At 44.4% G+C, this 23,377-nt stretch overlaps 1 protein-coding gene across 1 annotated transcript in view; it reads left to right on the top strand.

Annotated features, from left to right (window-relative positions):
* Window positions 1-21,441, top strand: part of LOC149338298 (uncharacterized) — a 78,630-nt gene extending 57,189 nt beyond the window's left edge. The window contains 1 exon segment of the mRNA XM_089550728.1: window positions 21,275-21,441. Coding sequence (XP_089406854.1) covers window positions 21,275-21,441 — 167 coding nt within the window.
* The last annotated feature ends 1,936 nt before the right edge of the window (window positions 21,442-23,377 follow it).

A 23,377-nucleotide genomic window follows, 5' to 3' on the forward strand; every position in this document is an offset into this window, starting at 1 on the left:
TTCGTAAAGCTTGCCAAGGCACGACGTGAGTGATATGGGCCTGAGGTTTTCAATTTGTAGCTTTTTATCAGGTTTAGGTATCATTATTACTTTGGAGTGTTTCCAATCTTCGGGAACCGTCTCCGCCTCCTAATGTTTGTTAAGAAAGCTGACGAGCTTTTGTATGAGGCCGTCGCTCAGGTTGCGGATTAGGGCGTTGACGATTCTGTCCGCTCCGGCTGCCGTGTTTCTGGTGGTGTTTCTTATGGCCGCGTAAACCTCTTCCACAATTATGGGGCGGTCGAGTTTCTCGTTTTCGGCCCCTCGATACGTTCCTTGGTATCGCGGGGGGTTGTAATCGCCGAAACATTTTTCTCCTGCCTTCTCCAGTAGGGCGATGTCTGATCCTTCGAAGGAGTGGATGAACCTGTGGATGGCTTTATTGTTTTATGATTTTATTTTGGTCGGATCGATTAGTGCTCTTAAGAGATTCCAGGTTCTGGCCGTGCCTAGAGTTTCTCTAAGCGAGTAGCTGAGTTGTTCTCAATTTTCTTTCGCGAGTGGCATCGCGTATTCTTCCGCCTTTGCCGTAATTTCTGCTATCTTTAGTTTTAGTTTCCTGTTGTGTTTTTGCTTCCGCCATCTTTTGGTGAGACTGCGTCTCGCTTCCCATAGTCTAAGGAGGTGCGCGTCTACTTCGGGCGTTGCTGTCGTTCTCCTCAGACTTTTTGTGCATCGTTGTCGCGTTTCTCTCAGCATGCCGCTCCATTCCTCCAGTGATTGGATACCGCCTTCAGATTTGTTGCAAGCCCCGCGAAACGCGTTCCAGTCAGTGATTTTCGCCTGTCCAATCTGGCGTCTTATGGTGTCGGATGGTATTCGTGTCCGGAGGATAAAGTGATCGCTGCCTAGATTTTCCATCATATTTTCCCACTGTGACTCCCTGCTCTTCCTTACGAAGGTGAGGTCCGGGCATGTCTCCGTGCTCACGCTATTTCCGATTCTCGTGGGGGTCGCAGGATCTGTGATTAGACCGCAGCCAAAGTGTTCCGCTACTTCCACTAATGCTCTTCCCTTGATGCCTTGTTTCTGGTATCCCCAACTGTTGTCCATGGCGTTGAAATCTCCTACGATGATGAGTGCATTTCTTTCGGCCAGCTTGTGCGCTCCATAGAACAGTTCGAAGAGCTTGGCTTTTCTTTGTCTCGGCGGGCTGTACACGTTAAGTAAGAACGTGCTGCTTCCCTTTCGCTTTTGCGGGATAATTTCAACAAGTGCGTGCTCGATGTCGGTGTCGGCGATGGTATCGTGCCTGATGGCGGTAATGGTTTTTCTGACTAGGATGGCCGCTTTACCTTCGTTTTGACTCTCGTAAACCTCGCACCCTTGTAAGGTCGGCTTGATTCCAGTCTCTTGGAGCGCAATTACATCAGGAGGTGTCAGTTGTGTGTTTATATATTGTTTTAAAAGGGCCTGCTTTTTGCGGTAGCCTCTGCAGTTCCATTGCCAAATATCTAAGTGTTCTTGTTCTTGCCGATACGTATTGATCATGTTTACGCGTTACTGCTGTTGCCTTGTTCGCTTGCGAAAGCTGTTAGCGCTGGACGGTTGTACGCTCTTTTCCTAATGTTTTCGGTATGTTTTTGTTTTCGAAAAGCGCTTCTGAACTCTGCGATCTGCCCTTGGAATTGCACTTGCATCTGTTGCATTCGCGATTGGATTTGCTGCATCATATCCTGCATCATCAGCTGCATCATCTGTTGCATTCGTGTTTCAAGGTCTCCTTCATTCGATGCCTGTGGTTGTTGTTTTGGAAGGGCTCTAGTCGTGTCGAGTTCCCGCTGTTGTTCCTTTAGTGTTTTTGTGAGTTCCTCAACTTTGCGTTCGAGCTCGTTTTGTTTGATTCGAGCGAGTTCTAGCTCGCGTCTGAGCACATCGCTGTTCGCGTCCTTCGGTTCTGTGACGCGACTGTCTTTGTTGTTTGTGTTGTCGATGTTACTACCCTTTCCTACCGAGTGCGAAGCAGTGGTATAAGCCCAGCTCACCTTGCTGCCGCTTGTCTGGGAAACCTTCTTCTTTTTCTTTTTCTCTTGCTTCTCCCCCTCCTGTGGGCCAGCTGGTGGTAGAGCCGGGAAGGAGTTGGACCTCGATCGGCTCCTCGATGTCTCTCCCTCTGAGCATAGCCATCGCTTGGGTGGTCGCCCGCGTTGGTCGCTCCGTCCTCTTTCTCCTGTGGGTTTTGGCCTGGCTTTTTTCAATCTCTCTCGGCACTCCTTGGATCCGGTCCGGTGTGCCTCGCCACAGATTATGCACTTGGGCGTGCACTCGTGGTCGTCGGGCGTGTTTGAAACTCCACACAGTCCGCACACAATAATGTTCGTTGTGGGGCACACGTCGGAACGGTGTCCTTGCTGGAAGCAGACGTAACACACTTGCCTAGTGGGGCGGTACTGGTAGCATGGTACTTCACCTCCGTAATGAATGACGAATTTCGGCAAGACTGGGCCATCGAACGTGAGCACTGCCGTCTTGGATTTTCCGAGCATCCTTGCCTGAAGTATGGTCACTCCTTGAGTTCTGACCCGTAGGTGTGCTTTGAGTTCTTCGGGAGGGGTACCTGGCTCTACACCGTGGATCACGCCGCGCAGGACGTCTTCCGGTGCTGCCACGTAAGCGTTTACATCATAAGTCTTTCCGTTGACTTTGAGACGGGTAATGTGCCGCACTAGCTGAGCCGTTTGCTCGTGAGGGGTGCTAACGATAATGATATTGGATCCGGTGCGAAGCCTTACAAGTAGGTCCTCGTCCTGGCCGCACGCCATGACAATTGCGCGCGCTACTTGGTGGGTGGTGAGGGACTTCACCATGAGTCCTTTCTTGGGTCGAATAATGATCTTGTACTCGCTTCTGGGGAGTGGCGGCATTCTTCGCCTAGGCCTGCTCTGCTCCATTGATCCATACTTGTTGCAGCCGGTCGCATCACCCGGTAATTTTCCGTCGTGAGGATCGGCGGCCGGGCCGGTTCCCGTGCCTTTGCGTTCCTTTCGCCTTTGAAGCTTTCTCTGGCGCTTGGATTGTGCAAGCTCCCAGCTGGCATCGTTGTTGTACCCGGCTGGCTTCGACGAGGAGTCGGACGGGATCTCGTCCTCACTTCCCAAGTCGGCGTCTCCGAAGTCGTGTTCACCCATCTCTTGGAATTCGTTGAGAGGACGTCTTATGATTGTGGTGGCACATCGTTGTCTTGGCTGGGCCCCGCCATATGGTCCGTCTTTGAAACGGCGTCGATGCTAGGCGTCGGCGTCGTCGACAAGGTTAGCGGCCCATGCTCTCACGATGTCGAGCTGGGTGGCCCGTTAGGGTTAGCGGGCCGGCGCCCGCTTTATAACTTTCAAGTCCGGTAGAAAGCCGAAAACTGGTCCTACCTCTTGAAGTTTCTATCCTGGGGATCCAGCACCTGATATCTTTCCGTTCCGAATAAAATCCAGTGGCGAGAATGATTTGGTCCGGTCGAATTTGCTCAAAATGTGCGGAACCGATGCGACGCGCGTCCGCTTGCTTGAACCGCCATGTAGCGTCTCCATGTTGAGAGCGCAAAAATTATTGGTTCACATTAAATACTGAGGCTAGGATAAGTGGCACCCAATGCTTCACATTTCATTTCGGAAGAAAAGGTGAGCATATTGCTGCTCATGAGCTGAACCAGCGCAGGCCACAGCGCACCGCGAGCCAAAATAGTTATGCTGTTCCCAGACTCCCTCGCACTGTCTGTATGCCTTTTTAAGACTCATTTAATTTAGCTTTTGTGGCATAGCTTACTCTTTCTTTATTAACGCTCTGCAGGGAATTATAAGCGGCACGTCCTTTCAACAGATACCAGCTCAGACTTATATAGAGCCTGTAAGTGATTAGAGACCGCTGTGTCCTTTTACGGACAGCACAAATGCGCGCGCGGGACTGACGCAAACCAAGGATAAGGTTCGTACGTCAAAAATGCTTCCTAGCAAGTACACACCGCCTTCAAGCTCTGAATTCAGCTCAACTAATAAATTTTAGAACCTGGCTACTGTCTGCAGGTATCCAGTAACCAGTGTAGATTGCCTGTGGGGAAGAGCACGCTATTTTAAGTGCATTTCGCCTGACGTACTTTTGGCCAGGACTGTGGCTCGGTGCACTTTGTGAGCCATAAAACGTCAACATTCACAACTAAGTCAAGCGCCTGAGTAATTTCGTGTGTCGCACTGAAAAGCTGCCTCAGGCCAGCAACAAGGCTAAAGTGTTAGCATGGTCCAACCCCCATACTAACTATACTAACTTCCGAAAGTGCTTAAGGAGGTCCGTGAGGCACCGATGCTAGAGATTATATTTAATTGCCCACACTCACAATCTTTCTTTAAAATCGGTGGTGTGAAGGTCTTCGGAACTTTCGCAGCTCACTGCTGCCACAGCTCCGCTCCTTTGTTGGCTACCACGCACCAATATTCGCATGTCGGGCTGGCAATAGTTATTGTTCTCAACCGAGGCCCAGCTGAAGGCGAAGAATTGTCCGGAAGTGTGTGACATGGCCTCGCCTCATCATCTTACTGCTCCGCGACAGTTTCAGAAAGCGAGGTTCGGTCTGCTTCAAATGATGCTAAGAATTGGTGATGAAACGCGATAGTCGCGGCAATACTGCCCGAAACTGCATCTTTTAGCCGGCGCCGAAAAGTCCCCTTTGAGAGAGCAGGGCTGTGCCTTGCGTATTAGCAAGGGACGTCAGGCGTGCAATAGCCAAGAAAAAACAACGCTTACCTGATTGCAGGCTTCTGTCCATGCTTGTCTATCACACGCGCGTAACGTGACTAGAAATCTTTCGTCTCAACAGGCGCCTATACCGACCACCTCAGAAACAACTTACTCAGCAATACTTCTAGTTCCTCCGGCAAGTTCAGACCTTCACATACCCTGACCTGCTCCACCTCCATAGCCTTTACACAGCACTATACGTAGATCCATGTCCTTGGTTAGGTGGCATCCTTAGTTACACCCATATAACAAGGACATATCCGCACAAAGAAAACCACCATCAGCCGCATGATTCGGCCTTGTAGCAGTGAGATGTGAAGCTGGCCAGTGTCTCCCTGGCAGAGACGGGCACTCTGCTCACCATCGCCAAGAAGTCAGCAGCAGAAAATGGGGCACCGGACTAAGGCATCGCGCCGAACGGGTGGTGGCGTTCCGTGGACTCCCTGGCAGCGCTACAACACGCTGTCGCGTTCCACTCCTAAAGGCGAAGCTTAAGCTTAAACTTAATTAGCAGTTAATTAGTATTCAGGCATTAATCAGTAATTAACCATTAATTAGTAATTTGTCATCACTTAGTGATGAGTACTCAATTACATGTGACGCCACCAGTGCCCCAGGAGCACTGAAAGTGGTGCGGAAAACGCTTTCGCCTCTACGCACTTTAGACAGTCAAAGTGCCCCCTGAATTTTTGCGGATCGAGGTGGTTCCTTCCTCACCTTGAGAAGCTTGGAGACATACTGCGCTGACTGAGTTACAATCTTTCTTCAGGCACGTCTTTGAAGGTTATTTCATGTTTGTGGAGCTTGGAATCATTGTTATTGTCAGGAAAATGCAGCGCTTCAGGAAGCGGTCGTCGGTAGACCCGGCAACGAGAAGAAAGTGCACACCTTCAGCAGGACTATGATATTTCAACCCCAGGTATTAGTACACGGCGGTACATTTTATTCACATGCGCGCGGACCGCATTCCGAGCGCAGTTCCTTGTTCACGCTGCATTCTTCTCTCGCCATTCACGTGTTAAGCTGTATACGCCTAATCTGTGTGCACCTACCACACCACTTGAGCCCCGTATCATTAATCTAAGCGAGCACCGCTCGGTAAAGTAACCGTGACATAGCTTGCCTAGTTTCATCTCTACCAATGAGACTAAAAGCCATGAATGCACATGAAGATAATGCGTAGAATTCTGTTTCCAAATGGATGATGTATTTTCTAAGCAAGAGCTGAACGAGCCTTCAATGATACCATGCGCTGAATCATGCCTGCACCATCCAAGCAATTTTGCGGGACCAAATCTATGGGTTCAAAGTTTTAGTCAATAAAAATAAAGAGAAGCAATGTTATTGAACCACCTGCTATGCATTAACACTGTTTCTTACTGTTACAATTGACTAAAAACTGGGCACCCATAAATTTGTTCCCGAAAAAATTACTCGGATGTAAGTTTTCAAAAAAGAATTTTGAAGAACGTGTTTTACGTACGGGTTTAATAATAGGTATATGACAAAAAAGCGGTTCATGTACCCTTGTAACATGGCAGCCATGCTGCCAATAAAAAACATTTCTTGGCAACGTATGCTTGGGAGGGTATAGTTGTGTGTCAATTAGTAAGACGTAACACGCCAATCATAGTAAGAGGGTGGAAGTAGACGAGAACTTGTCCTACCTGCATATGTACATGAAATGCTTCTACGGGTCTCCAATTCCAGAGCGGTACTTCATGTTATTTTTACATCTGCATAGAGGAGGGGCATCAGTACTCAGGAGTGGTCAGCTAAGCAGTGTAAGAGCAACGACCGTACACAAGCGCAGTGTGTCGAGGCGCGAATTAGCACATTTTTGTCGCTGGTAACGCCATCTGCCATCGAGCAAGCACAACGCAACTACGCGCCGAGGCAGCGCGCTTTTCAAACTACCGTAAAGAACAAAGGAGGATAGGAGCCACGGCGACTAGGGATATGCGTCTAACTTTGGTTAGCAGATTCGATGTGCGTGTTTATATCCTCATCTGGGCAGGAAAACCTGTCATCCCTTGTACTGTTAAACCTGGAAAGCGCATAAAAACAACGGACAACAGAAAGAGACAGACACACGAGCGCTTACTTCCAACTGAATTTTATTTTCATGCGAGAGCAGAATATATGTACACTTCAGATCACCTGCGCATGCGAAGAAAACTCAAACAAGATAAAATATTATCTGGCTGCACATGCAAAAGAAGAAAGATATGCAATCTCTTTCTCAGACAGCAAAATCGACGCACCACTTACACATTCATCGCCAGATCGTGCTATCTCACTTGCCTCAACAATTTCACGCGTTGTTTTACACTTACTTTTATACAGAACTTTACATTGATGAAAGAGAGGACGACAATTCCTGCTTTTGCACTTGAGGCAATGAATGCTCAAATGCCCACCTTTTCTGTTTTCGACAACGTAATTGTGTTCACCTAATCTCTCATTCAAGCATCTACCAGTTTGGCCTATGTAATATTTACCGCAAGTCAAAGGCAACTTGTACACAACCCCTTCTGTGCATTTTACAAATGGTTTTTGGTGCTTGATCATGCAACCTGACTTCAGCCTGTTTTTTGACGTGCTCTGTTTGCTTAGCGCACTCAGCTTACTTGGGGCAGAGAACAACACATTTACATTCACTCGGTTACCAATTTTTCTTAGGTTGTGTGACAACCTGTGCTTGTAGGGTATGACTGCAAACTTTCTTTTATCTTTTGTCTTATCCGGCTCTTGCTTTGAGTTAGCATTCCTTTTGTTTGTTTTTACAAGTCCTTCTGCAACAGACACCAGCATGTGCAATGGGTAGCCAGCATCTTGCAACTTTCTTGACTGTAAAAAGATGCTTTCTTCAACAGAATGTGGGCATGACTTTTTCAAACAGTTTATGAAACCTAAACGAGCTATGTTACGTTTAATGAGTTTAGAATGCGCGGAGCTAAAAGGTAAAGGCAATTTTCCATCTCTGGGATGATAAGTCCAGCAAGTATGATCTGCAAAAAATGTTAATATGATGTCAAGGAAGCGTATGCTATTGTTAACAGGGAGCTCATGTGTGACAACAAGTGGAGATAAACAATTCGAAAAACAATCTAAAACACTTCCAACGGCCTCATCGAGGGTGATTACAGTTGTGTCTAACAAAATTAAAAAGTCGTCAACGTAACGAAATACATTTACCACCCCTACGTCTTTCAGGCAGGCAAAGAGCCTTCTGTCACATTCGGATAAAAACATGTCGCTTAAAATGGGAGCCACACTGGACCCTATACAAATACCTTGCTTCTGTAAAAACAGGTCATCGCCCCACCTAACAAAAGTAGAATCAAGATATGTACCTAAAAGTTCTAGAAAAGCGCCAACACTCACACCCACTGAATTCTGAAAATCAATTACACCAGAATTCTCGATACATCTTTCAACGCACTGCAGCAAACCATTTTGGGGCAAAGAGTAGTAGAGGTCCTTTATATCTACCGAGAAAGCACTGAGACTTCTTCTTTCACTTTGCTTAAGAAAAGAAGTCACGCAATCGGAATTTTTTATTAAGAAGGGGTCGTCAACAACTAGCTTTTTTAGGCTCCTTTGCAGGAAGTCTGAGACTGATTTTTGCCACGTTCCCGCTTCTGAAACGATTATTCTTAAAGGACAATCCAATTTATGGGTTTTAGCAGAAAAAAACATGTCAAGACTTAGGCCTCTGGAATTTTCGATGGACTGAGCTAAACGGGTGAGATTGTGCGAAGTACACAACTTTTTTGCCTTCAGCCTAATTTTTGAAAGCTTAATGCCTTGCTGCTTGTGAAATACATTCTCAATCGCTTTGTCAACTTTTTCACCAAAAAGGCATCTTGGCATCACAGCAAAACCGCCTTCCTTATCAGATGGAAGAACACATAAGTTGTCTTCCTTGAGCACTTTCAAAACATTTGAAAGGGACACCATTGGCCTTGTCTTCGAACACTTCTTTAAAACGTCGATGCCCTGCGACACACAGCTCCCTTGCTCACTTGTTGGGGCATGCTTCGAAACCGAACGGACCATGGCCAAAAGTTCTGGTTTAGATTTCTTTTGTTCCACGGCGAACTTTGGTCCCAACTGAAGCGTACGGCGCACATCTTCGGGAAGCGTTACCTCCCCAAACGTATGGACATGGTTGTGCAACCTAGAATTCCTCCACTTGTTGTCACACATGAGCTCCCTGTTAACAATAGCATACGCTTCCTTGACATCATATTAACATTTTTTGCAGATCATACTTGCTGGACTTATCATCCCAGAGATGGAAAATTGCCTTTACCTTTTAGCTCCGCGCATTCTAAACTCATTAAACGTAACATAGCTCGTTTAGGTTTCATAAACTGTTTGAAAAAGTCATGCCCACATTCTGTTGAAGAAAGCATCTTTTTACAGTCAAGAAAGTTGCAAGATGCTGGCTACCCATTGCACATGCTGGTGTCTGTTGCAGAAGGACTTGTAAAAACAAACAAAAGGAATGCTAACTCAAAGCAAGAGCCGGATAAGACAAAAGATAAAAGAAAGTTTGCAGTCATACCCTACAAGCACAGGTTGTCACACAACCTAAGAAAAATTGGTAACCGAGTGAATGTAAATGTGTTGTTCTCTGCCCCAAGTAAGCTGAGTGCGCTAAGCAAACAGAGCACGTCAAAAAACAGGCTGAAGTCAGGTTGCATGATCAAGCACCAAAAACCATTTGTAAAATGCACAGAAGGGGTTGTGTACAAGTTGCCTTTGACTTGCGGTAAATATTACATAGGCCAAACTGGTAGATGCTTGAATGAGAGATTAGGTGAACACAATTACGTTGTCGAAAACAGAAAAGGTGGGCATTTGAGCATTCATTGCCTCAAGTGCAAAAGCAGGAATTGTCGTCCTCTCTTTCATCAATGTAAAGTTCTGTATAAAAGTAAGTGTAAAACAACGCGTGAAATTGTTGAGGCAAGTGAGATAGCACGATCTGGCGATGAATGTGTAAGTGGTGCGTCGATTTTGCTGTCTGAGAAAGAGATTGCATATCTTTCTTCTTTTGCATGTGCAGCCAGATAATATTTTATCTTGTTTGAGTTTTCTTCGCATGCGCAGGTGATCTGAAGTGTACATATATTCTGCTCTCGCATGAAAATAAAATTCAGTTGGAAGTAAGCGCTCGTGTGTCTGTCTCTTTCTGTTGTCCGTTGTTTTTATGCGCTTTCCAGGTTTAACATGTCTAACCAACTCGCCCAAACGCAGCCATTATTGAACTATATTTCTTGTACAATGGGCTCTTTTTCATGTGTGAATGTGGATCCGTGTTTTCTGGTTTCCCTCACCGCAAACGCCATCTGCCAAGCTCGTGCTCTTTCATTTTGTATTCGATGCAACGTGGTGCCCCCGGCTGTCTTATCCTTGTTTGGATCACTTCAACCATCGGCTAGTCATGGAAAAAGGATTTTGAAGATACTTCGCGCGGAATGGAGAAGACAAGCAAGGCTGTACAAGGACTGTCTGCAAGCAAGGCTTTCCTCAGGTGAGAGCCCGCCGAGTGAAAAGAAAAAATGGCAGCAGTTCGCACGAGTTCTTCACCAGTCCGCCGAGTTCTTATGGAGTACTGTCCTGCCTGGGCTTCGACAACTGGTCCCAAAACGGAATTCTAGGTTGCACAACCATGTCCATACGTTTGGGGAGGTAACGCTTCCCGAAGATGTGCGCCGTACGCTTCAGTTGGGACCAAAGTTCGCCGTGGAACAAAAGAAATCTAAACCAGAACTTTTGGCCATGGTCCGTTCGGTTTCGAAGCATGCCCCAACAAGTGAGCAAGGGAGCTGTGTGTCGCAGGGCATCGACGTTTTAAAGAAGTGTTCGAAGACAAGGCCAATGGTGTCCCTTTCAAATGTTTTGAAAGTGCTCAAGGAAGACAACTTATGTGTTCTTCCATCTGATAAGGAAGGCGGTTTTGCTGTGATGCCAAGATGCCTTTTTGGTGAAAAAGTTGACAAAGCGATTGAGAATGTATTTCACAAGCAGCAAGGCATTAAGCTTTCAAAAATTAGGCTGAAGGCAAAAAAGTTGTGTACTTCGCACAATCTCACCCGTTTAGCTCAGTCCATCGAAAATTCCAGAGGCCTAAGTCTTGACATGTTTTTTTCTGCTAAAACCCATAAATTGGATTGTCCTTTAAGAATAATCGTTTCAGAAGCGGGAACGTGGCAAAAATCAGTCTCAGACTTCCTGCAAAGGAGCCTAAAAAAGCTAGTTGTTGACGACCCCTTCTTAATAAAAAATTCCGATTGCGTGACTTCTTTTCTTAAGCAAAGTGAAAGAAGAAGTCTCAGTGCTTTCTCGGTAGATATAAAGGACCTCTACTACTCTTTGCCCCAAAATGGTTTGCTGCAGTGCGTTGAAAGATGTATCGAGAATTCTGGTGTAATTGATTTTCAGAATTCAGTGGGTGTGAGTGTTGGCGCTTTTCTAGAACTTTTAGGTACATATCTTGATTCTACTTTTGTTAGGTGGGGCGATGACCTGTTTTTACAGAAGCAAGGTATTTGTATAGGGTCCAGTGTGGCTCCCATTTTAAGCGACATGTTTTTATCCGAATGTGACAGAAGGCTCTTTGCCTGCCTGAAAGACGTAGGGGTGGTAAATGTATTTCGTTACGTTGACGACTTTTTAATTTTGTTAGACACAACTGTAATCACCCTCGATGAGGCCGTTGGAAGTGTTTTAGATTGTTTTTCGAATTGTTTATCTCCACTTGTTGTCACACATGAGCTCCCTGTTAACAATAGCATACGCTTCCTTGACATCATATTAACATTTTTTGCAGATCATACTTGCTGGACTTATCATCCCAGAGATGGAAAATTGCCTTTACCTTTTAGCTCCGCGCATTCTAAACTCATTAAACGTAACATAGCTCGTTTAGGTTTCATAAACTGTTTGAAAAAGTCATGCCCACATTCTGTTGAAGAAAGCATCTTTTTACAGTCAAGAAAGTTGCAAGATGCTGGCTACCCATTGCACATGCTGGTGTCTGTTGCAGAAGGACTTGTAAAAACAAACAAAAGGAATGCTAACTCAAAGCAAGAGCCGGATAAGACAAAAGATAAAAGAAAGTTTGCAGTCATACCCTACAAGCACAGGTTGTCACACAACCTAAGAAAAATTGGTAACCGAGTGAATGTAAATGTGTTGTTCTCTGCCCCAAGTAAGCTGAGTGCGCTAAGCAAACAGAGCACGTCAAAAAACAGGCTGAAGTCAGGTTGCATGATCAAGCACCAAAAACCATTTGTAAAATGCACAGAAGGGGTTGTGTACAAGTTGCCTTTGACTTGCGGTAAATATTACATAGGCCAAACTGGTAGATGCTTGAATGAGAGATTAGGTGAACACAATTACGTTGTCGAAAACAGAAAAGGTGGGCATTTGAGCATTCATCGCCTCAAGTGCAAAAGCAGGAATTGTCGTCCTCTCTTTCATCAATGTAAAGTTCTGTATAAAAGTAAGTGTAAAACAACGCGTGAAATTGTTGAGGCAAGTGAGATAGCACGATCTGGCGATGAATGTGTAAGTGGTGCGTCGATTTTGCTGTCTGAGAAAGAGATTGCATATCTTTCTTCTTTTGCATGTGCAGCCAGATAATATTTTATCTTGTTTGAGTTTTCTTCGCATGCGCAGGTGATCTGAAGTGTACATATATTCTGCTCTCGCATGAAAATAAAATTCAGTTGGAAGTAAGCGCTCGTGTGTCTGTCTCTTTCTGTTGTCCGTTGTTTTTATGCGCTTTCCAGGTTTAACATGTCTAACCAACTCGCCCAAACGCAGCCATCCTTGTACTGTGATCTCGATTTCAAAATAAAACTTTTTCAGTTGCGTTACGGCTGTCGAGAGGCGTTCTGTTTCCGTTGGTATGTCTTCCAGAGGTTGTTTCTTTTTATGTTTTTATTTATGGTTTTGTGTTTCTTATGTATTTATATGTTTATTTATTTATGCACGTACTTTGAGGTCCCTTACTGGCATTAGTGTCGGAAGGGAGGGACAGATGACAATGTGAATGTGGTTGCGAAATACGAGGAGAAATATAAACAGACGCATACGTATATACAATTGCTTAGCATGCTGTTTGCACCGTTCAATCACACTGTAGCAAGGAAATTGGAACAACATGCAGAAGAGAAATACAAAAGCCAAACTTATTCACAGTAGGTTTCCGACATTTCAGGTAAAAAGATGTAAGTGTCGGAGACAATTTCTTCTGCCAAATCATTCTACTCGTGCATTTTATTAGAAAAGAAGCAGCACTTGGATGTACTAATCCAGCAGGCTTATTCACACAGTTTTCGGGTATGGTATGTTGGTTTTCCTAGACACATATCTCAAGGGACTTAAAGAACAAATCAATATTGTGGAGGATATTGCACGCAAAAGCTTCGCGGAACTCTTTCTCTCGCACACATACCCTTTCTTGCTCGCTTCGCTATTTGTACCTCAAGTGCAAAATTATAAAGGAGTGCTATTGGTTTTGTGTTTTCTCTTTTCTCACCTGTCCTCTCATCCAAACGATGGCAGTGACTGGCTGGTCTATATGCCTTTTTGTAGTTTCTTGTGGTATTGTAAGGTTCACCTTGAAGACCTATTTTATAGTTATTAATGCGAAATCATTACGTCGATGTATAATTGGACCGGAAGCGTGGCGCCAAATTTGAAAACGAATCGTGGCAGAAAATTTGAAAATGGGTGATTAAGGGAGCATAAATATCATTAGAGCAATGCAATCGATAACCAATCAAGTTAAAAGGTGGATATCACAAAACGCACAAGCTATTAAATAGACGATTGATAATTAAAATGATTGATTGAGAATAGATAACTGATCAATAATTGATACGTGATCCCTAACAGATAAGCGACCGATAATGCATAATTGATCGATAATTTATGTGATCAGTGACTGATATTTGACCAATAACTGATAAAGAATTAGTAATTGAAAAATATATATATTTTATAATTGATAATGAAATGATAGGTGATAATTGATAACTCATCGATGCTTATTCAACAGTCTAAGTGGATCAAGGAACAAATGAGAAAGTTTGAACAAACTAGTAAGATTTGGTGGCGAGAGAGGCAAACAGAAGCGACGAGTGCCGAGGAGGTGTCATTGCATTCGCATACCAAGAATGCAGGTTGCCGCAGTGACCTCTGATTTCTTGTGCTGCCTTTTGACCTTTTTAACGCTGTTTATCTCGACCTCGTATGCTATAGCCAAAATGTGTTGGGTCCAGGGCTTTGTCAGCCGGTGAAGGGGCAGCTTTAACTAGGGCCCCTTCCATCCTTTACGACATGATTGTCGAATAACAATTATTGTTGTTATTTACTTCTTATCACAAACAGCGGCCAGACATAATGTTTAGAAATAGGATGAAATCGTTTTTAAAACCCATGGCCACCTGATACAAGGTGAGCAGCATATGCTTCTATGCGTTCACGCTTCGCTATGTTTAAGTGAGTGTACGTATCCCAAGCACTGCAAGCGTGCATAAGGATGACACGTACATTCGACTGATAAAAGTCATTCAGGAGATAAACTGAGCACGATCGAGACAGGTAGGGCAGAACAGTGGCTCTAAAAATTAACACGCAGCAAACTAATGTAATATCTCGCAAGGCAACCGCAGCTCATAACTAGTAGCGAGGTGCCGGAAGTGGTACGGGAATACGTATACTTAGAGCAAGTAGTGGCCGCTGATCCGGATCATCAGAGGGAAACAACTAGAATAATAAGAATGGGGTAGAGCGCATATGGCACGCTATTTCAGATCATGAATACTAGTTTACCAATTTCGTTCAAGAGAAAAGTATACAACAGCTGTATCTTACCGGCACTCACCTATGGGGCAGAGAAGTGGAGGCTAACGGAAAGGGTTCAGCTTAAGTTAAGGACAACGCATCGAGATATGGAAGGAAAAATGATATGTGTAACGATAGAAGACCTGAAACTGTCAAATTGGGTGAGGGAACAACCACGTGTTAGTGACATCTTAGCCGAAATCAAGAGGAAGAAATGGGCTTGGGTAGAGCATGTTATGCGACGGTAAAATAACCGCTGGTCCTTGAGGGTAATGGAGTGGATCCCAAGAGAAGGCAAGCGTAGAAGAAAAGGCAGAAAATTAGGTGGGCGGATGAGATTGAGAAGTTTGCGGGGATACGGTGGCCGCTACTGACGAAGGATAGGTTTAATTGGAGAGACATGGGAGAGGCCTTTGCCCTGCAGTGGGCGCAGTCAGGATGGTGATGATGATGATATAGTAAACAGTACGTGTTTAATATTTCGCCTCATCATAATCATAACCCTTACTACCCCCACTTCAGGGCAAAGGCCTCTCCCAAGTCCCTGCAGTTAACCCTGTACTTTTCCAGCAGCGTTCATCGTACCACGTGTAATAATGTGCATTACTATTCCATTAGTGTTAGCGAAGAAAGCAACTCCTGTTGCGACTGATAGGCAAGTTCCATTCATGAAATAAGCAGCAAACATTGGCTTTTTTTTTCATTGTAAACCTCGAAGATTACATTCGATAAAGTAAGAATCAACTTCCAGGAGAGCCACTGCAATTAAACAAAGTCCGAGGAATTTGTGTGCGACGCAGGTATGCAGACTAAAAAATCCATCAAATAATTTTGAACTAGATATAAAGAAAGAGCTTAGCCCAGAGATACCGATGACCTCAGCCATGACTCAAACTCATGATCATCATCATCAGCCTGACTACGCCCACTGCAGGGCAAAGGCCTCTCCCATGTCTCTCCGATTAACCCTGTCCTTCGCCAGTTGTGGCCACCGTATTCCGGAAAATTTCTCAATCTCATCCGCCCTTCTAACTAGAATGTTTTAATGGCTTGTGATGGTTTTTTACGTATTTAAATTGGCATTTTTGTCAGTATGTGTTCTTTATTCGAGTATAATGCCGTATTTCATTCTTCTCCTCCGCATGGCTCTGTTCAAGTACGGCAAAGATTCTGCCAATTTCGTGTTCAAAAATCAGTTCACTTATCACGCCTGCCTTGTGCAATTGAAGAAAGTTTGGTCGGCTGCAGACTCCCTTAAGCTCATCTCGCCGATTATTCAACTCCCTCAGCATTCAGCTGTTGCACGGCTGATCCAACGCTTTCGACAAATCGTTCCTTCCCATTGCCATAGAAGAATGGAACAACCTTCCGGAATCCTTTGTCATCGAATCTAATCCCCCCAGATTTAGGCTGCTATTAACCGACCACTTGAACCAACTAAAGCTACTTCCCACGCGATGCTCTCCCTGCAATTTCATCTGCTTGTGTGATTGCGTCATATCCTACAACTATTTTCCCAAGTTACGCCACCTTGCATGTATCCCGCAACTTGTTTTGACCGCACATTTTAATGCTTAATTTTATATGCTACTACTTTGTTTGTCACATAATATTTTGTAATATTTTGATTACCTGACGCTAATTTCACGTCAATCTTATTATTCTTGTTAATCTTGGGCTGCTTTTTTTATGTTCACATGCTTTTGTATGACCACTTTACACCACTGTCTACCCTCCCCCCCCCCTTGTGTAATGCCCCGGATGGCATCATTAAGCGTACAATAAATGATGAAGATGAAATAATCTAGTGCACATGTAACCAGTGAAGGCGGGCTAGTTGGTGGTTGACAATGGACTGCATATTGCAACCGCGCAAAACGACGAGGGACGAAGAGAGAAAGCACAGGACAAGACGCGGAACTTCAACTAAGGTTTACTACAAGGAAAACCACATTTATACAAGATTCGTAATCCCACCTGATAGCAGACAACATACATACATACATACATACATACATACATACATACATACATACATACATACATACATACATACATACATACATACATACATACATACATACATACATACATACATACATACATACATACATACATACATACATACATACATACATACATACATACATACATACATACATACATACATACATACATACATACATACAAGTTTTATTCTGCACAAACAAGTGGAAGGAGGGGGAGGGAAAAGCCGTACATTTGCGGCTTGAAAAATCCTCCGCCCCCTTACAGTGTATACAGCAGCAGAGTGGGGCAATAAACAGTCGCATTTTTGTTTCAAAGAGAAAAAAACAACAAAACAGCACTATATCGCATTACAAAATAAAATAAGCCTAAATAAGGGTTTCAATAAAGCACTGCTTTTGGACGCCTGGGAAAAAAAATTTTCTTTTCTCCCTTGTTTTTTAAACGTAAACAATGCAATGAAATTGAACATAAGGATAGACCTGTGCGTTCATTCACAAGAAAAAAAAAGTATGAGTAGCAAAATATTTGTACATATTTGGAAGAGACATATTGGATACATCAGTGGCTTCTTTTTCTGCAGCATTCAATAATCGCGGAAGATTATACCGGAGTGCTTGTTGTCCATAGGCAGTGCGACATTTTGGAATTTTCCATCGTTCTGGAGTTCTGGTGCTGTAGGTGGGATAATTGGGTCTTAAGTCTGCCATTTCAGTAAAAACTGTACTCTCTCGTTGGACGCTTAAACGGTACTGCCTGCATAATTTGTATTCGTATATATTTCTTACTTTTTATAAATTAAGCGAAGCAAAGATATTTGAAGAAGGTGCTGTGTATTCAACGTTTTCAATTATTCGTACTAATTTTTTTCTGTAGCCTTTCAAGCTTCACCAGATTAGTTTTTGTTGTTGTTCCCCAGACTAAATGAGAGTAGTTTAGGTGGGAGACAAAGAGAGCGTTATAGACCATTAGTTTAACTTTTATTGGAAGAGTATAGCGGTTGCGATTTAAAATTTCAGTTATGCAGCTCAGTTTGCTGATTATACTATATACATGATCATTCCATTGTAAAGTTGAATTAAAATATACCCCTAACACCTTGACAGTATCTACCACATCAATGGCTGCGGATCTAAACATTACGGTTCCTTGTGACAAAATTTGTTTATTTTTGGTCGAAAAATTACCACCTTTGTTTTGTTTGCGTTAAGTTTTAAATGATTGCTAGAAGTCCACGAGTCCAATTTGCGCAGAAAATTATTTGCTTTAGTAATTTCTTCAGCTTCAGAACATGATGGCACCAAAGCACTCGTATTGTCGGCATATAAAACGAACTTGGTATCTGAGGAGATGTGTAAAATATCATTAATGTGCAAATTAAATAGGACAGGGCCTACAATGCTACCCTGTGGGACTCCTGAAATTATTTTTTTGCTGTGAGAAATGAAACCGTTTATGTCGACATATTGAACTCTATTTGATAGGTAACTTGTGAGCAGAGCCAAAACATGTCGCCGTATACCATAATGATGCAATTTTTCAAAAAGGATAGTATGACTAATATAATCGAAGGCTTGGCTAAAATCAACAAAAATACCTATAACAATACATTTCTCTTCAAACTGTTTTAGAATATATTCCTTATGGTCCAACAGCGCCAGCTCTGTAGACCTGTCCCTTCTAAAACCATATTGCGAAGTAGTTATTATATTATGCTTGCTGCAGAAGCGCGATATTCTATCTAGGATGATTTTCTCGAGACCTTTCGAGAAGGCAGGAAGAATTGACACCGGTCTGTAGTTAGATACATCATTTTTATCACCTTTCTTATATAAGGCTATCACACCGGCGACTCGCATTTTTGTTGGAAAAACAGCGGTAGAAATGCAGAGATTAAAAATTTGCGCTAGAATGGGGCTGATTATACGTATCACATACTTCACGGGTCTTATTTGTATACCATCGGCATCAACACTATGAGAATTATTTAAACTCAAAAAGAGAGAACACACTTCATTTGCATCTGTTGGTTCAAAAGATATTGTGCTAGAGTTTTTCTGCCCTGAAGTTTTGTATGATGTTGCCGGGTTTTTAGTAAAATCTCTGTTAACAAAGTAGTCATTAAAAATATTTACCATTTCTTCTCGTTTTAATATCTGTGCTTCGTAAAACATTTCTTCAACTATCTGTTTTTTCTAGCTCCGACCCATCAGTGCATTTAAGTTATTCCACATTAAGTCAGTCCGCTTTACGTTGGAACCGAACATGTTCTGATGGTACAGTTCTTTTGCTTTTCTTAGCTGCTTAGTCAAGTCATTACGAAATTTTTGAACGTAGCGAGATCAGATGCTGTACGAGTTCGCATAAATGTTTTAAACAGGCGTTCTTTCTTTTCAATCTTCTTCAATAGGCACTTTGTCACCCACGGTTTTCGACATCCCTTATTACCCGTGTGGCGTTTGAATACGAAGTGACGTTGGTATACCGAAAAAAACAAACTCAAAACTTCACATTATACAGGCACATGGGCATGCGTCTACATCTAGATAGCTAGCATCTAGATTCATCGTCTAGGTAGCTGAATTCTTTCTTGGATAACGATGCATGGCACCGCCGAAAACGCACGCCCATGTTCTGACGTGATTAACATTTACTTTTTAATCTTTGTGTTATCGCCTGTCCGGACCATGGAGTGCTGTTTTTTTAGAGGTGTGCATTGCTTGTTATGTGTGGACGCTCGCTGGGCGCGCGTCGTGGGCGGCGACGTTTCAGCAAAGGTGTTTTGTAACACTCTAGGCTGCAGCACGGGACGCTAGTAGAAGTTGAAATGAAGCAGCGCTGGAGGAATGCTTATAGTGTGATGGTTCAATAAAAGTCGTTGCCGGCCCGAATGGCCGGCGCGCACAAACACCGCGAAGTATTTACGAGCTGCATCTCGTCTTCCCTTTTGCTGCACACGTATGGATTCGTCCATCCCTATCATCCGAGCTGGGAGGAGTTCATTTTGAAAGCTCGGTAAGGGTCGCCTCTATAAGAGATGGCTTACATTTCGTTCCAAGAGACTCTTTCATGAACGCCGCTCACGCGTGCACATATTTCTCCAATAGCATTTGTGCGCGAGGCAAAGTATACGTTTGTGATCTCAGACTGCTACATTACGAAAACGCCAATGTAATTCGGTGCTTATCTGCGCCCCACATTCAATTCAGATCGCGCTGTGTTATTATATATCTGCGCCTGTTGATGAGGACGTTAATTGTTTCGTTGAAATAGTTCCTACTTTGAGCGCGTTCGTTACTTTCGGTGGTTTTTCTAGCAGCGTTAGGTTATGGTACCTGCATGAGAGGACCACCTCTTTACTGCGCTATTCGAGCTGCACTTGGAGGAAAAACTAAGTGAATTTCAGACGGTATTTTATCGTGAGAGTAATACGTATGTTGTCTCATTCTCGCGACTGCTTTTTGGAACGGCTCAGTTGCAACCACTGTGTGCTGTTTTCAGTTTTTCTGCATAATAAGCGTGGCATGGAAGCGGTGTATCCCGCGTGTTCCGAAGAGTGCGCGCTGATGTATGAGTATGCTGCTCCGCTTTCCTGTTTCATATTATGGGCCTAAAACTGTGGTGAACTGGTTCGCGTCGGCCTGGCTTGTGCCCGTTTGAGCATCGCCTTACGTACCAGGCTTCACGCGGGCTACTTTGAGGCGCCCGTTCATTTGCGGGTATAAGAATAGCTGCTGCAATATTCCCCTGTTCTTATCCCTTTGTATGGAGTACCGAATGTCTATTTTATGGGGGTGCAATTCTCGACAGCTCTTAACAAGTCAATGCTGATATGTAGCACAATTATTCAGATCGAATTAAAGGAAGCTTTATTTGCTCATTCTAGGAAACCTTCAAGGAAACGTTTTCTGTTGCAAGTAATGTAAAAATTATGTCATACCGAGATAAGTATTCAAAATAGGTATTTTGTGTGGAGGTAGAGTGCTCCATGGATTATGAGTCTTAGGTACAACGTTTTATGAAAACCACTTAGAATTTGTCATGCATATTTACTGATCGAAATGAATAAGCCGAGGCGCGTTTGCTCAGTGGTTATCGTGTTTGTCTGGTGGACTGAAAGGTGCAGGTTCGATCTCGGCCTCGGCGGTCTCATTTTGATACAGACGAAATTCTAGGGCCTGTGTACTATGCGATGTCAAAGCACGGTAAATAACCACGGATGGTCGAAATTATCCGAAGTCTCTCACTACAGCGTCTCTCCTAGCCTGAGCCACCATGGGTCTTCGAGCCCCATAAACGTAAACCAAACGATCAAGATTACCTTTCTAAACTGGGATAGCAAGGATAAGCCTTGCATATATTTGCAAAGCGGAGGAAGCAGCATTGCTGCAAAACGATGCCTGGGTGCATCCCAATAAGCACGTGGCGCTAGTGATGAAGCGATCTGAGCAGGTTCGCAAAGCGGAGCACGCGGTGCAAAAAGAACCGTGGGCCAAGCCCGATAAGCAAGTGATGCCAGACAAGCAGCAATCTCGGAAATGCGCGAGATGCAATCGTTTACACGCCATACCCGGCAGATGATGCCCTACGTTCGGCAAAACGTGTTTCATATGACGAGGTGTTAACCATTTCGCAGCCTGCTGCAAGAAGGGCCCGCAAATCCGAGAAGTTGGCGAGGAGCAAGGCAGCTTCGACATTCTCGATGTAACAGCCTCGAGCATCGACGCGAGAGCGGACTGGGTAGTGCATGTGAAAGTAGCTGACCAGATCATCATCATCATCATCATCAGACGGCTAACTTGAAAGTGGACACGGGATCTCAGGCTAACTTGCTGCCCTACTCTATCTACCGACGATGCAAGACGGCAGCAGATTTGAAACCGAGCTCTTCGGTGCTTCGATCATACAGCGGTGGTGTCATTCGACATTTCGGTATGGCAAGGCTACCAGTGACCGTGAACGGCCGGTCGAAGGACGTCAACTTATATATCGTCAAAAAGGGCAACCAAGCTATACTGGGACTACTAGCATGCGAGTCGCTTGGTCTGGTGTCACGTGCAGTGGATGCTGTAAAAGAAGGAAGCACCGCAGCCGGCGGCAGTGAGGACGTTCTGACCGAATTCCGCCAGCTTTTTCAGGGATCCGGCTCCGTGAATCGCCAGTATAAAATGGTCCTACGCAAGGATGCGACGCCAGTTGTCCAGCCAGCTCGGCGGGTGCCCTTGGCGCTGAGGGAACCTCTGAGGGAGGAGCTGGAGCGCATGCAGCGAAGTGGCATCATCGAAAGGGTCCAGAAACCGACAGACTGGGTGAGCCCTTTGGTTATCGCGCGTAAAAAAGATGGAAAAATACGGGTTTGCATGGACCCTAGAAGTATCAACGAGTGCATACAGCGAGAACATTATCATATGCCGAGACGCGAGGACATAGAAGCTGAGCTGGCCGGCGCTAAGTGCTTCACGCTCCTCGACGCAAGGGCGGGTTTTCATCAGGTACCTTTGGATGACTCCACAGCAAATATATGCACGTTCGGTACTCCGTTCGAGCGTTACCGGTTTTTGAGGCTCCCGTTCGGAATCTCATCAGCCTCGGAAGTTTTCCAGAAAATCCTGAGCAAAATATTTGACGGCTATCAAGGTGTGAGAGTGTGCATTGATGAGACATTCTAATATGGGTCTCGTCTAAGGAGGAACACGATGCGCGCCTGCGGAAATTGCTGCAAGTGACAGAAAAAGCAGGCTTAACTTTCAATGCCGAAAAGCGCAAGGTTGGAGTGACTGAAATGAAATTCTTGGGCGACGTCATTAGCAACGATGAAATAAAGCCTAACCCAGCGTTGACGCAGTTGTTGAGGGAGACTCCATGCCCAACGGATAAAGCCGCGGTCCACAGAATGCTAGGAGTAGCAAATTATTTCAGCAAGTACTTGCCCAATGTAGCAGAACGTACTAGGCTTCTTCGCAGCCTCGTCAAAAAGGACTCGGTCTTCGAGTGGACCAAAAATCACGCTAGTGATTGGAGGATGATCTGCGATATGCTTTGAAGTGCGCCTCTCCTAGCTATTTTCAACCCAGCCAGAGAAACTAAAATTGTGACAGATGCATCACAGAATGGTTTAGGGGCTGCACTTTTACAGCGCCACGGTGAAAACTGGCGGCCAGTCGCTTATGCCTGGCGTGTAATGGCAGCTCAGAGCAGAGGTACTCGCAGACTGAAAAGGAAGCGCTGGGGATAACGTTCGGCTGTGAAAAATTTCATTACTTCGTATATGGACGGAAACTGTTATTGAGACTGACCACCGTCCACTGATTGGTGTTGCAGCGAAAGGAATCAGTGATATACCACCCAGGCTTCAACGTTTTTTCTTGAGGCTAATGGCTTATGATTTTGAACTGCAGTATGTACCAGGAAAGAAATTCTTTCTCGCAGACATGTTATCAAGGGCTCCAAGGACAGCGACTAAGGACTACTCCGACGACACGGAAGACGTGGTAGTCCGCGCAGTTGCAGTCATGTCAACCTTGGTAAGCGCTAGAACACTGGCCCGTCTGGCCAAAGCAACGGCGAATGATCAGGACTTGCAGTCAGTGATACGCTGCATTAATGGCCAAGGTGACATTGTGGGAATAACGAAGCCATTCGCGTGCGAGCTGTCATATTGATTAAAGGAATTGTATTTAAAGGCAGCAAAGTTGTAGTCCCGAAGTCAATGCAAAAGGAAGTTCTTGTACGTATTCAT

The sequence above is a fragment of the Amblyomma mixtum genome, chromosome 6 (assembly GCF_055824585.1).
Source record: "Amblyomma mixtum isolate Tamu chromosome 6, ASM5582458v1, whole genome shotgun sequence".
NCBI lineage: Eukaryota > Metazoa > Arthropoda > Arachnida > Ixodida > Ixodidae > Amblyomma > Amblyomma mixtum.